The following is a 14,841-nucleotide window of genomic DNA, read 5'->3' on the forward strand; positions in this document are numbered from 1 at the left end:
TAACATTTCATTAAAAGTTGTCTGGTTGTGTCAGCTTTAAAATAATAATAAAAAAATTTTAAATTTGTTTACTTTTCTTCATCATTTTCAAGAGTATTAAGAATTTGCTCAGCAAGTGCTCCATGAACAGCCATTCCTTGTTTCCATCCTTCATTATCTGCACGCTTTGGGACTAATTCTTTTTCTTCTGCAAACTTGAATAATTGATAAAGAGTATTTTCGAGTTGTAACATCGAAAGAATATTAGGGTTGCTGTTTTGCTCTGTGAAATCAACAATTACAGCAAGTATTTGGTTAAGGTATTTGCCAATAATTAACTTAGTTTGATCTTCTTCATCTTTTGTTTTGTTTGGAACGACAGCTGTGGAATCACTAAGCTTTGATAGATACTTTAAAGATGATGGCTCTATATTTTTTTGGTCGATTAAAGATGCAGAAGCAATGCATAGATTTTGGAGTCTTTGAAGTGTTTCTTGTGATCTTGCTAATTTTTCCTTTATTCTGTTATTTTCCTCATTCATTGCATCAATTTTTGCCTTTGTTTCCATAGCATTTTGAAGGATATTAAGGGATTGTTGGCTTGGGCGTTCCATTTCTTTGTTTAAGAAATAATTGAGAACGTTTGTTCGGATAAAGTTTGTGAAATAATTTTCACATTACCTGTTAAAATTTTAAATGATTCTTTTACTTGCTTTTCTGGAGCATCCTCTTGGTGCTCCTCCATCAACATGGAAAAAATATAAAAAACATATCAACATAGAAAATGGAACCTTCCTTTGTTTTGATGGCTTAAAAATAATCCCACTTTCTTCACTCAATGATAATTATTTAGACTGCTTAGATGGTTCAGATGAACCTGGAACACCTGTTGGAACCAATCCAGAATTTTATTGTATCAATGGCAAAATTGCATCAAAATACATTTCAAGATGGAGTGTTTCTGATGGCATTTGTGATTGTTGTGATGGCTCAGATGAATTTTTAAATCCTCATTCAAATTGTACAAACACATGTGGCAAATACATCGAAAAGCGAAAAAAATTAATCAATGATATTGCTACTTGTTATAAGAAAGGAATCGCATTAAATGAAGAATATAGGTTAAATTATACAAACATCACAAAACAAAGCAATATCAAGCATTATTTTCAACAATTTATTTTTAACATTTGTAATTCATTTGCTAACAAACTTGAAAATGATGAAATTCCTTCTCAATCGAATTCATCTTTTGTACGTATGATGACAACAATTTGGAATTCGACATTTATGCATGCAAAAGAAAGACAATCTTTTCTAAGTTTCATTTCTTCATCACTAAGGAAGTTATGCAAACGTTTTTCCTATGTTAATGTTAATACAAACGAAACCTCATATTTGTATTTAATGAGTTTGAAGAAAAAATATGCATTTGAAAACTACGAAGTTTCGTTCATGAGAAAGGCTAAGCAAGGAAGCACCGTAATTGGTCGTTACAGGAACGTAAGTGGCTCAACAATGTTTTTCGATAATGGGAAAAAATGTTGGGATGGAAGGAGAAGAAGTTTCACTATGGAAATGGTATGTAGCAACGAGAATAAGTTGACAAGTGTTAATGAAGCTGAGACATGTGTGTACAGAGGAACTTTTGCTACTCCGATTGTTTGTGAACAGAGCTTAATTAACGGTCTCCCAATGATTGAACTGAAGAAACTAAAAAGAATAAGAAAGGAACTGGGAATTTAAAAAATTATAAGTAAATGTTAGTGTATTTATAAATTAGAAACTTTTTCTTCACTATTATCAAAAGAACATAATCAAAATCTAAAATCTCAGAAAATTCTCAGCAGGAAAATTTTTATGATGTTCGTTAATGATATATATTATCACCCCATTCAAAAATAAAAAAGAGTGAAATCATTTTTTAAGAAGATCCAGGTTTTTAAGAAATTTCCATCCTTTCTTCTTTGAATGACTTTGGGATTCGAATGGATTTTTTGGCATTGGTGGACAAATCCCGGAATCTTTCTCTTTTAAAACTTTTATTTCTCCAAATTTTTGTAGTTAAAACATAAATTCATTATAACCACTTGGGATAATTTGCTGATAATTATCTTTTATTTATTCGATCATAATTTTCCCCTCATATATATTTAAATATCAAATGCTTGAATTATATCATGTTCACAAAATGATTAATAAAATTCATGATAGTAAATCATTATAATCTATGATAACTCGTTTTTCCATTTATTTTTGTAATTTATTTCAAAAACATGATAACAGCAAAAACAACAAATTGAAAGTTCACATAAATTTCATGTTTATTAAATTTCTTAATTGCACTCGATATTGAATTTGTTGTCTTCCTTAAAATCATTTGCAAATGGATCATCTTCAATATGCGTCATTTTTGATATTATGTAATCATTACTTACTTCAGTTTCAATCTCACCCATTTCGACATCTTCTGTTATATCTTTCTTATAATTTCGATGTCGTATATATATTATAACAATTAAACCTATAATCAATATTACAACAACTATACATACAACGACAATTACAATTGTAATATTATTATTATCATTTTGATTTATATCATATTCCGATATAATTAAATAATATGGAGAATAGAATGAAATATATAATGAATATCGAACAATAGTATACATGTAAAATATGAAATCGGTATATAGATATGTATAATTTGAATTGATATTAAGTAATGTATATGTGTTTGATATAAATTGACTTAAAATATTTGTTTCGTCATAAACAAAAGAATATGTTAAAATAAATGAAAATGTATATTGCTCATTATATTTTAATGAATTGGTAAATGTATTCGAATTAGTAAATGTATTCGATTGAGTAAATGTATCCGATTGAGTAAATGTATCCGATTGAGTAAATGTATTCGAATTAGTAAATGTATTCGAATTAGTAAATGTATTCGACTGAGTATATGTATTCGAATTAGTAAATGTATTCGATTGAGTATATGTATTTGATTGAGTAAAAGTCAGAGTGGATAAGTCCATACTAATATCACATGAATATGTATATCCTGTATCTAATGATGGAATTTGTATGTTTTCTTTGATTGCACATCCGTCTTTAACCACCAATAATTCGATTCCATTTGCAATTGTTTGTGGAAATAATATCATTTTGCATTCGATACTTTTAAATACTGAATTATATTTACAGATATTTGTTATATCCCAATTATCAAGTGGAACTTCATTATAATCGACATTTACCATACCGAAAAATGAATTATATGAACCTTTATGCTTTAAACCATTTAGAAAAAAAGAATATTCTGAAAGTGTTTGTTGCGTGATTTCAAATGAATCAAAGTGAATTGTCAAATATAAACGAGACATATTACGAGAAAGTGTTATTGTTACAGTATCCTTTTTTTCTTGATATGTACTTGATGTTCCATACATGTAATCCAAATCTTGCATATTAATTTTACTATTTTGCTCGCTTGTATCATATCGTAAACTAACAGGATAATAACTAGTTAAATAAAAATACTCTGAAGCGAATGGGTGCATTAAGTCCGAACTTTGGAATATACCTGTTGAAGAGAGTGTCCATTTAGAAAAAAAGAAGTAATATCTTTCGAATAAAAACTTACCATAACCTGGTCGCCAGTTTCCCATGACGTATCTAACGCAAGAAGTTTTTTACTAGTTAAAAATGATACATTATTAAATAATGTGTGGTTGAGAGATTTCGATTGAATGCAGTTATTGCTGTTAAAATTTACCCAACTTACATCATATTGTCCGATGATGCTTTCTGTTTGTGATCTTTGATATGTTGATACCGAAAAAGCATTTGAAAATAAAAAAAATATCATGAAATTAATGAATTTTATGAAAAGTTCAATTTTGATAGAATTTTACAACAGAAACTGGACGATAGATTATTTCTGAAGGTTAACGATCATTTGTCAAAAAATCAATACCTGATGAAAAAACCTGACTTCACTTTCTTCACTTTTTGAGAAAACTCAAAAAGTAGTATCGGTCTGCTTTTGCTCAGCGTTCGTCACAAAATATCAACTTAAGTTTAAAGTTTTTTGGAGATCATTCATCTATAGTTCAAACTTACAAAAGCGTAAGCATGCATTTTTTCCCATTAAACCAACACGTTTTAAATCTTTGAATTGATCTGGATAACTATATTTATTTTACTTTTTTTAAATTTTAAACAACAGACCAATTTTGTCACTTCAAAAATAGTTTTATTGAACTTAGTTGTTTTGTCACCAAGTAATGCAACAGATTTTGCTTATAATATGAACCTTTTTATTGTACTTAGTTTTAAATTGGCAATAAATTTTGTAACTTTAGCTTTATTTATAAAAAGCATTTTTTTTAAATAATATTCATATATTAAAAGAAAACAAGAAAAATATATATTTTTCATTATTGTATGTTATGTTTTTCATAAATCATTTACCAAATCATATTAAATAAATTCTTCATTAACATTTGTAAGCACTTTAACATATTTATATTCTATCACACAAACATTATCATTATATAATATACAAATAAATTCATTTACATTTTCATATATTGATTCATCACATACATATATTGAAACCTTTCGATTTGTTTTCTTCTTTTTCAACTATTTCTGATTTCTCTGAATTAATTTCTTCGTTATCAGAATGAAATTCTTCAATTTTGTTTGAACACGATTTCCTTAATTGTTTTTCTTCAAATTCGTCATTTTTAGATGAAAATGATACACCAAATAATGTGTGGTTGAGAGATTTGGATTTTATGAAATTGCTGTTAATATTTACAACTTACATCATAATATGATCTTTGATGATAATGTAAAAGCATTTGAATATATAGGGTGGCCGATAAGTAACCGGAATTTTGATGTGTGTTGAATTTCGAAAAAAGTATATAAATAAAAAATTATTGTTTATTGAATGTAGTTTCCATTATTAGCGACACAGGCTTCAAGTCGACGTATCCATTCAAAAAACAAAGATTATCAAAATCTTCACTTTTTGAGGCGAAAAATTCTTTAATGTCTTCTGTTAGATCATCTTCTGTTTCAAATTCATTTCCAGCAATAGAATTCTTCATAGTTCCGAACAGGCCAACATCGCATATAGCTAGATCGGGTGAATATGGGGGATGAGACAGAATAATGAGGCCCGAATGTCTGAGATGCTCCTTAACGGTCTTCGCCGAATGACAGGGTGCATTATCGTAGTGCACCAGGAGCTTGTGTTTCATATTTCTTGATTTCTTCATAAGTTCAGAACCTTCGATATTCATTAAAATGTTATTTATAAAATAATTGGCGTCAATTTCAACGTGTGTTGGTTTGACGTCAATTAATTGTACCCCCTTTCCATTGACAAAAATTGTAAACATCGTCTTTTTTGAAAAATGGGTTTCTTCAACCCTTTCTTCTAGATCATCTACATCAACTACCCACTTACTTTTATATTGGTAGCGATATATGAACCATGACTCATCCCCTGTTAATGAGAATTCGAAGCCTGTTGCTTCTTTATGTTTAATAATTGGGATAAGAATCTTCGCCAATTTTACTCTGCAACTTTTTTGTTCGGGGGTTAAAAAGTGCGGAACCCATCGAAGATTCATACATTTATATCTCAATGTTTGAGTAAGATGCCTTAATATTGTATCATGTGATACATGTTACTCAAGTGCAATTTCACGAGATGAGGAGAATGGCTCCGTTTTGAGATGATCCTGGATTGAGACGATTAATTGTTCGTCTATCGGTCTTCCTTCCTTAGGCAGATTATTTAAATCTTTTCTGCCCATCTTTATTTCTTTAACCCAAAAATACACTTGGGTTTTTGAGAGGGCTTCGTCCCCATATACATATTTGAGTTCCTTGACTATATCAAGAATCCTCATGTTTTTGCGTAGAAGATACATGATGACGTACCTTTGTTCCATCTGCTTATCGTACAATTTTTAACGTACAGTGACCGTTTTTCGATTTTTCTCTATGATCTAAAGGAATTAATTTATCAAACTCATAACAATAAAAATAATTTATACAAGCTATTTATATATATATTTATTTTGTTGATAAGTATTATGTGGGGGGAAATTCCGGTTACTTATCGGCCACCTTATAATAAAAAAATCATGAAATTGGGGATCATATTTTAAATTATAATTTACAAAACATGTGAAAAGTTCAACTTTGATAGAATTTTACATAATATGCACCAAGACGAAGTTTCCACTTTACAATATCAAGATAGCATATAATTGATTTGGCTCTATAGCTAGAGATATGAATAAAAAGTGCCGATAGAGTGTCACTTTGCTTTACTCGTAAAACGATGCAAATTTTAGTCAATTTTTTAACAGTATCAATCAAATTAAATGAAATGAAAATTGGTGCTGCTCTCTATGACAAAATTAAATCAATTCGTTTTAGTTTTCCTTTAAACTCAGAATTTCCAAATTCTATCTCATTTGCAGGTGTTCAAACAGGCGGATTAGTTGCATATGCTTCTTCAAATAATATAATTATTTTAATTGAAGGAAGATGGATTTCAGCTGTTTTAAAAGGTCACAAATCGAGAGTATGCACTGTTGCATTTGAAACTCATTTACCTCATATAATTTCTTGTGATGTGGATTCGACATGTTTCTTTTGGCATTATCATGACTCTAAATGGCAAAATACCAATGTTGTTCAATTATATTCACCAGCTACATGTATTGCTTGGTATAATACTCGAAGAGAAGTTTGTATTTCCTCGCAAAAAGGAATGTTTTTTCATTCAATTTCAGAATTAGGTCAATCACCGGGAAAAAGGATGTGTTTGCAATCAACTTTTTGCCGGTATAACTTTGATGGGTCACTTCTTGTATCATTCTATTCCAAAACCTTAACTGTTTTTATCCTTAGTACATCGCCTAATTTATCACAAGTCATTCGTCATCCTGGTCAGATTGTTTCCTTTGATTTTCATCCTCACTCACCAATATTCATGACCATTACATCAGACAATATTTTACGGATTTGGTATCAGTCTTCTCTTCTTAGCTTCAGCTGTACTTCTGCAATCCAGGTGCCATATCATGGAATGTTTTTATATGAGCCATTTATTTTCAATAGTATCAAATCTCATCATATTGAATCATCTGCGAAAATTGTTTTTGTTGACAATAAAAATCAACTCTTTAAAGTTGAGATTGGACCAAATGGAGAGCTTCCCAGTAAAATTGAATTTCCGAACTCGAAGAACGTTAAAGAGCGAACGTTAATTTCAATACGAAAAACAAATCAAGGAATTGAAGGGTTATTTATAGGGGATAATTATATTTCGATCTTATCTAAGAATCCACATAAGTTTTATTATCATAATCATAACATTATTCAAGCTGATTTTTCAGAGAATTCCAATTTTTTGTTTACGCTTGATTCAAATGGCGAATTATTTGTTTGGGCCATTTTTACTCCATATAAATCGAATAATTTCATATCAAAAGATGTGAAAAATGCAGTATGGATATCATCCAATGAATTATTATATATTCTTAATAATGAATTTTATATTTATAATACAGAAACTAAAACAAATTCAAAATATAATTTCCCAAATGTCGAAAATATATATAAATTATATTTTATTGATAATGAAATTTTTGCAATAACAAAAAATCAAATAATATTAAAAGATAAAACAATTAACATAAAAGAATTTGATATCATTTCGATTAGTAAAAGTTTTCGAAAACAATTCATTATAATAACAACAATTTTCAGCACAAATCAAATTAATGTTATATTATATCCTTCAATGGAAACTATTCAATGTAATGAACGTGATGAAAACATAAAAATTATTTCTATTTCTGCACTTTCATTAATATCATTTGTAATATTAACAGAAGAAAATTTAGAATTTTGGTATTTGATTGAGAACAAATTCCAATGTACGAATGAAATTTATTTACCGAATATGCGAGGAATATATTGTGACATAACATATTTAGGCGGCCGAATTTATTCATATGATAATAAACGCGTTTATTTGATTACAAATGGAGTAATTCCAATATTAACATTACGTGATACTACATTAATGTGCATTGATAATATTGGAAACATTTGTGTCATTTCTAATGAAACATTTAATGTTTATCCACGTTGGTGTATTCAAGAAACGGAGAAAAACTTTTTAGAGAATTCGAATACTATTATTGGTGGTGATCAACCACTTACAAATGTACATAATATGACCGAAACTATTTTACCTAAAATCATTGCACCAGTTTATAATAATTATATGATATCTCCTAAAACAATATTTTCCAATGATCAAAAAGAAGTTCATATTATTCAATCGACGTTATTTCATTTATATGAGTTTAATCTTTTAGATAAATTAAATCATTGTATACCACAACAAATCCCAGCAATACCTAATCAAGATATAATTCAAATCGCATTAAAAATACCAAATAATTATAATAAAGAAACACATTTAACATTATATAATAAAATCCAACAAATTAAAGAAGATATTGATTTATTCGGATATAGATATTTAATGTCTGTTTTAGAAACAACTAATCCTCCATCATATTTTGCTTTATGGTTATCATTTTCATCAAGACAATCACAGATTATTATGTATTTGAAGAAATTTATTGATTCGAATTCACTTTCTAAGTATAATATATCATCTTCAATTCATTCACATAATCTTTTAATAGATATAGTAAAAGCATCGTTATTAAACATGTGGAAATTATATAATAAAGTTGAACCAGTCGCTTTACTTTATGCAGCACTTGGAAATCTTTCGAAAATATCAAAGTTATATAAAATTACGAATGATATTGCACGTTCTGAATACTTTTCGAAAGATTTCTCAAAAATATCTAATAGGAAAAGCGCGTTAAAAAATGCGTATTCTTCTTTATCTCATCAAAACTATGAAATGGCTTCGACATTATTTTTAATTGCTAATGATTTAAAGTCATGTGTTAATGTAATATGTAATAAATTGGATGATCCTTTACTTGCGTTTTTAGTAATTCGATTAATAACTAAATCGAATTATAATTCGGAAGAAATGAAATGGTTTTTAAGTATCATTAATTGGAATGATGATATTATACCAATATTAATATCGAATTTATTTAAAGATAATGTTAAATGTGAACAATTGTTACGTAAAGTAATAATAGAAAATGATCTATCGAAAAATATATCACAATTCGGTGATAGAAGAATTACATTATTCCAAATATATAATCATATATCAAAGAAAATTGATATTTTACCACAAGTTTCATTAAATTTATTATTCGATGGATTATCACCGTTAGCGTTTTATATAAATAATTTAAATGATAATAAAACAAATATTATTCGATCTGCTATAAACGAAGAAGAAAATGAAATTAATGAAGAAGAAAATGAAGAAGAAGAAATTAAAAAATCAAATTCACAAACATTTAACTTTAATTGGAATTATGATAATAATATAACTGATGATGATGATTATGATGATTGGAGTGAATCTGAATCAAGTGAATCGAAAACTGAAGAAAAAGAAGTTGTTATTGTTAATAATAATAATGAAAATAATGAAAATATTTTTAATGAAATGTTAAAGTTTTCGATTGAGTCGTTTTGTGATTTTTATGGAAATAATTTTGGCGATGCTGCAAGTGAATATATATTACGTTTTGGTTCTTCGATTAAAGAATTTAATTCACTTACGAACGAATCACAAAATGTTTTAATTAATTCACTTTCTAAATTAATTGATTTATGTACATATTTATATTTATATTCAGCGATGTTACCAATTAATCCAAAAGAATTATTAACAATATCACAAACACTATTTAATATACTTAACAATAATAACTATGAAATAAAATTCACAACAAATAATTTGATTAATTATAAACATAATAATTATAATCATTCAATTTATTTCGGTATTATTACAACGTTATTATGGACATATAATTATAAACCTTTTTATGACTTATTAACATTAAATGATAATGAATTTGTTTTTAATAAAAAAATGGATTTAAATGAACGATCTCGATTAAACATTGATATTTCATCATCGAATTTTCCGGAATTAATACCAAATCTTTTAAACCAATACATTCAAAGTAATGATAGTATATTATCTATTGAACGAGATCGTTTTTTAATTATGTTTTTAATATATAAAATTATTAATGAAATCTCAATAAAATTCGACGAAACTACAAATAAATGGAATAAGTTACTAAATAAAAGATATAAATCAATGTTAAAGTCATTAAAGTATTATCAAATCTCTTTAAGTTGTCCAAGTTTTGAAGTACCGAAAATTAATAAAAAAGATTTTCATGTTGAAGATTATCCATTAGTCGAATTAATCATCCAAAAACATTATAACGAATTAAATCTATTTCATGAAATCCAAAAAAACGCAATTAAAAAGTTACCATCAACTCCGATATTTCGTAATTATCATTTAGCGTTAAGTTCACCGAAAGTTATTACATTACCATATATCGAAACTATTAATCATATTATTAACATGTCATTAGACAGTAGTAAAATTGTCTTAAGTTCAAACAATAAAATATATTTAATGGACTTAAATAATTCTCCTGAAAAGATCGAAGAGATTTATGAATTTTCTTCTGATGTATCTTTAATTCGACATCCTTTGTTTAATATATTTTTAATTGTTACGTTAAACGATGTGAAAATATTCGATTATCAATTCGGAATTTATGATTATAACTTCATAACATCGACGAAGAAAAATAAAATTAATTGCGTCGACTTTTCACCGAATGGTAAAAAAGTTGTAATATGTTCAACATTCATTGATATCTTCGAATTCGACTTAAGTAAAATGAACGCCGAAAGTCAATTCTCGAAAGATTTTCAGGCACAAATTACTTCTGTTACATGGATAGATAATACATCGACTTTAGCTATTTCTTATTTACGGAATAATGTTTCGGTTCTGATTGTGTTTAACGTGTTAAATAAATTCGAAACATTAATCGAAACAAAAAATGAATGGGGAATAATAATATCGATGAAATATGAGTTTAAAAATGGGGTCTTAGTGTTCGGGACTGACTGTGGTTTCGTGTGTGTATGTAACATAAAAAAGAATAACGAATACGTCTGCATTTATAGCTTCGATTCATTTATTAATAACATTTCGATTTCGGATAATATTTTCTTGATTGGAACTGGAAAAGGTGAAATTTTGGCGTTTTCAACTGAGAAACCAAAAATTTCATCGAAAATTAATTACAATAAAACTTTGAATTGTTTGTCTTTCGCTGGTGATTATATCGCAGTGGGCGGAAACTCAAATTCTTTAACTATTTGGTATGCTCAATGATGTTTTTATTTTTGAGAATAATAAATATTAGTTATAAATAATATTTTTTTTTTATTACTAAATGATAAGTTGTGTCAATTCAAAATCATAAAACTTAATTAGACTCACAACATGTTGTGAACACAATTTATAGATTAATCAAACAAACAAACAAAAATATCCTCAAACAAACGAAGTATTCCACATTAGAAAACGATGGTGAAGAACACTCAAAAATTGCGATCCGAGTTTTTACATTGAAAACCTTTTATTCAAATATTGATTGGAGCACTTTCAAAATTCAATATATTATTTCGGTTTGTGGCTGGCCAGTCTCCACGAAAAATGGATCCAAAGACTGTTTTTGTTACCAACATCAACTTCAAGGCAAAGCAAGAAGAACTCTCAAACTTCTTTGGCAAATTTGGTAAAGTAAAGGCAACAAGAATCTTGAATGAAAGATACCGTGGTCAATTAGTTCCAAGAGGTATCGGTTTCATCGAGTTCGAAAATGAAGATGGCATGAAGGCCGCTATCAAGGCTGCTGAAGAAGCTGAAGCTCAAAAGAAGCCAATCCAATTCCTAGGTCGCAATCTTAGGATCCGCCAAGCTAAGGTCCGCCCAGAGCGCAAGATGGATGCTGTCTTTGTTGGCGGCATTCCTGAAGGCGCAACAGTTGATGAATTGAAAGAAGCTTTCAAGGCATTTAACCCACTTGACGCAAAAATCATCCGTTACAACAAAGGTGAAGCATTCGGCTTTGCCTTTATCAAGTTCTCTGGTCCAGCAGATCAAGCTAAGGCCTCAAAAGAAGGAAAGATTCAATTCAAGGGAGCTGAATCAATCGTTAGACCAGCACGTCGTGATTATGATGCACCAAGAAGAATTTCACGTCGTTTCCGTCGTGGTCGTAGGAACTTCCGCCGTGCACCAAAACAACAAAATCAGTAAAGGAGACTGATTTTCATTATAATTATCTTTACTTTTAAATGTGTTAGATTCAAAGATAAAATCACTTCAGAAAAATAAATTATATTAATTAAATTTGTAATTGTAATTGTACTGATAATTTCATCTCATAAAACTTAGGCTTAATCCTAAGTGGAGAAATACTTTTAACATGTTCTAAATACTAAAATTATTGAATTTAGTAAGTTTTTTGAAAATCATTTTTTGCCTTTGAACAAAAATTTTTGTTTTGCTGTATATAGATCATTTGTATTCATAGGAATTATATATATATTTTTGTGGTTTTTATAACTTTTTTTATAAAATTTCCATATGATCAAATTTAATTTTAAAATTATGTCAAAGGAAAGTACATATTAAACAATATGAAGAATTTTTTTGTAAAAATCATTAAACCATATCATTTCTTGAGATACTTCAAGGAAGGAATGATTTTTCGTTAAACATTCTAATGCTTACCGAAAACAGTTTTTTTCATAGCTTTACATATTTTCATCTGAATTAAAATTAACGTTGAATACAAAAAGTCGGGTAGCAATTTGGCATTTAACTTTTGTGCGGATGAAAATCGCGGGCTTTTTATTCTTCATTTTCAAAAGATGTATAACCCTGCGAACCCACAACCAGATTATACCGCATGGCAAACGCAACAAACAGCGGCCCCACAGCCAACAAATGACATTGAAGAAGCTGATAATTCTAGAAGGCCTCCAAATGCGTTCATCTTATATTCACAGACAATGAGAACAGAAGTGAGACAAAAAAATCCTACACTTTCGAATACAGAAGTCAGCCGTATATTAGGTAAAATGTGGAAAGAAGTACCAAATGAAGTTAAATTACAATACAAACAAAAAGCTGCAAGTCTCCAAGAAGAGTTCAAAAAAGAGCATCCCAACTATGTGTATAGAAAAGCACGCAGGAAGAGAGCATTAAATGAACTACTAACAAAGAACAATGGATTTTCAAATGGCTATTACGATCAGATGCTACAAATGAGCATGATGCCAATGGGTATGATGACTATGAATGTGATGCAAGGAAATCAAATGGGATACCCCCAACAAGGGATGCCACAGATGGGACAAATTAATTCAATGAACCAATTACAGAGTTACCCTCAACCCCAACAGCAACAAGGAATGTACGGGTCTGTTAATCCAGGATATTCAATGCCACCTGAAGATAAATAATAAATGATCTTTTTTTTAGTAAAAATATCCTTTAAAAAAACATCATTTTAAATCTTAACATATTTTTTTTTTCAATGTTTCACATAAATTTATGAATTTTGCTGATATCATCGTTATTCAAGAAATTTTTCATCTTATTTATTTTATTTACACCTAACTATTGAAACAGTCCTATTCCTCATTATTAAAAAGTTACATGCTAACGTTCTTTTCATTTCAATTTTTGACTATGTCTGCTTGTATCAATGGTTTTTATTTTTTTTCTGGGATTTATACAGTATGGTTATAAACAAATTATGGTGAATGATTTTTTACCACTAACAGTATGTCTAGATAATTGCACTAGTTCTTTGATTCAATTTACAAAAAATCAATTAAATTTGACATTTGTTGATTCACCATCAAAACAATATATCTTAAGTGATTTAATGAGGCAAATAAGAGTTTCAAATTCATGTTTTGTTTTATCAAGTTCATCAAGCCAATACGTAAATTTATGGACTTTTCCTCTTTCTCTCTGTCCTAATTCCATTTTAATGATCACATATAATAGCGAGTTTCGATATGATTATATTCTTGAGCCGAATGAAACGACATGTTTCTTTTTTTCAGATCCAATCAAACATCATGTTTTAATATCAAAATCCACAGGTTATTTTAATTCATCTTTTTCAACAACTTTTTATGGTTCAAGCTCTCATCAATCTTTTTCTATAGTTAAAGCATGTAATTCTAGTGAAAAATGTTATTTTTCTTCATTTGAACCATTTTTCATCCAAATAACATCGAAAACGTCATCAAAAATATCTGTTTCATTATCAACTTTTAAGTCATTTTTTACTGATTTGAATTGTTTTGCTGAATTAGTTCAAAATGTCACTGATTTCATTGGAGATTTTAAACTTCAAACTTCGAAATTAACAATCAGAAAATGTAAAAGTTTAATAAATGAATTCAAAGAATTTGGACTCGTTTTAATTCCAATGACTTTTTCGTTTATTGTTCTTGTGTTGTTTTTGAGTTTTCATAATGTATTCTGTAAGCAAAAGATAAATGCAAAAAATAAAATTATAGAAAATGACACAGAAAAGTTAATAAATGAAGAAACAAATGAATAATATGTTAAGAATAAAGAAACTCCCTCTCTAATTAATTGTGCAATTCCATCATAAGTACCACGAATGAAATTTTCACTATTGTAAGAAATTTTAACTGTTCAACCATGTTCTTCTATAGGATATAATAAATTAAATTTTAAAAAAAAAAATCAAGTTTTTTTTCTAAGGT

General features: G+C 28.3%; 3 protein-coding genes across 3 annotated transcripts; 2 read left to right on the forward strand and 1 right to left on the reverse strand.

Annotated features, from left to right (window-relative positions):
* Positions 1–68: 68 nt before the first annotated feature.
* Positions 69–593, reverse strand: GO595_005354 (uncharacterized protein; the record flags this gene model as incomplete). Its single annotated transcript, XM_067918588.1, has 1 exon — positions 69–593. One exon carries the CDS (start codon positions 591–593, stop codon positions 69–71), a length of 525 nt encoding a protein of 174 aa, XP_067774567.1.
* An 11,144-nt stretch (positions 594–11,737) lies between these two features.
* Positions 11,738–12,343, forward strand: GO595_005355 (RNA-binding protein; the record flags this gene model as incomplete). Its single annotated transcript, XM_067918589.1, has 1 exon — positions 11,738–12,343. The coding sequence occupies one exon, from the start codon at positions 11,738–11,740 to the stop codon at positions 12,341–12,343; it is 606 nt and encodes a 201-aa protein (XP_067774568.1).
* A 617-nt stretch (positions 12,344–12,960) lies between these two features.
* GO595_005356 (HMG box family protein) lies at positions 12,961–13,554 on the forward strand (the record flags this gene model as incomplete). Its single annotated transcript, XM_067918590.1, has 1 exon — positions 12,961–13,554. One exon carries the CDS (start codon positions 12,961–12,963, stop codon positions 13,552–13,554), a length of 594 nt encoding a protein of 197 aa, XP_067774569.1.
* Between the last annotated feature and the right edge of the window lie 1,287 nt (positions 13,555–14,841).

This window comes from Histomonas meleagridis (assembly GCF_020186115.1).
Source record: "Histomonas meleagridis strain 2922-C6/04-10x chromosome Unknown contig_33, whole genome shotgun sequence".
In the NCBI taxonomy this organism is placed as follows: domain Eukaryota; phylum Parabasalia; order Tritrichomonadida; family Dientamoebidae; genus Histomonas; species Histomonas meleagridis.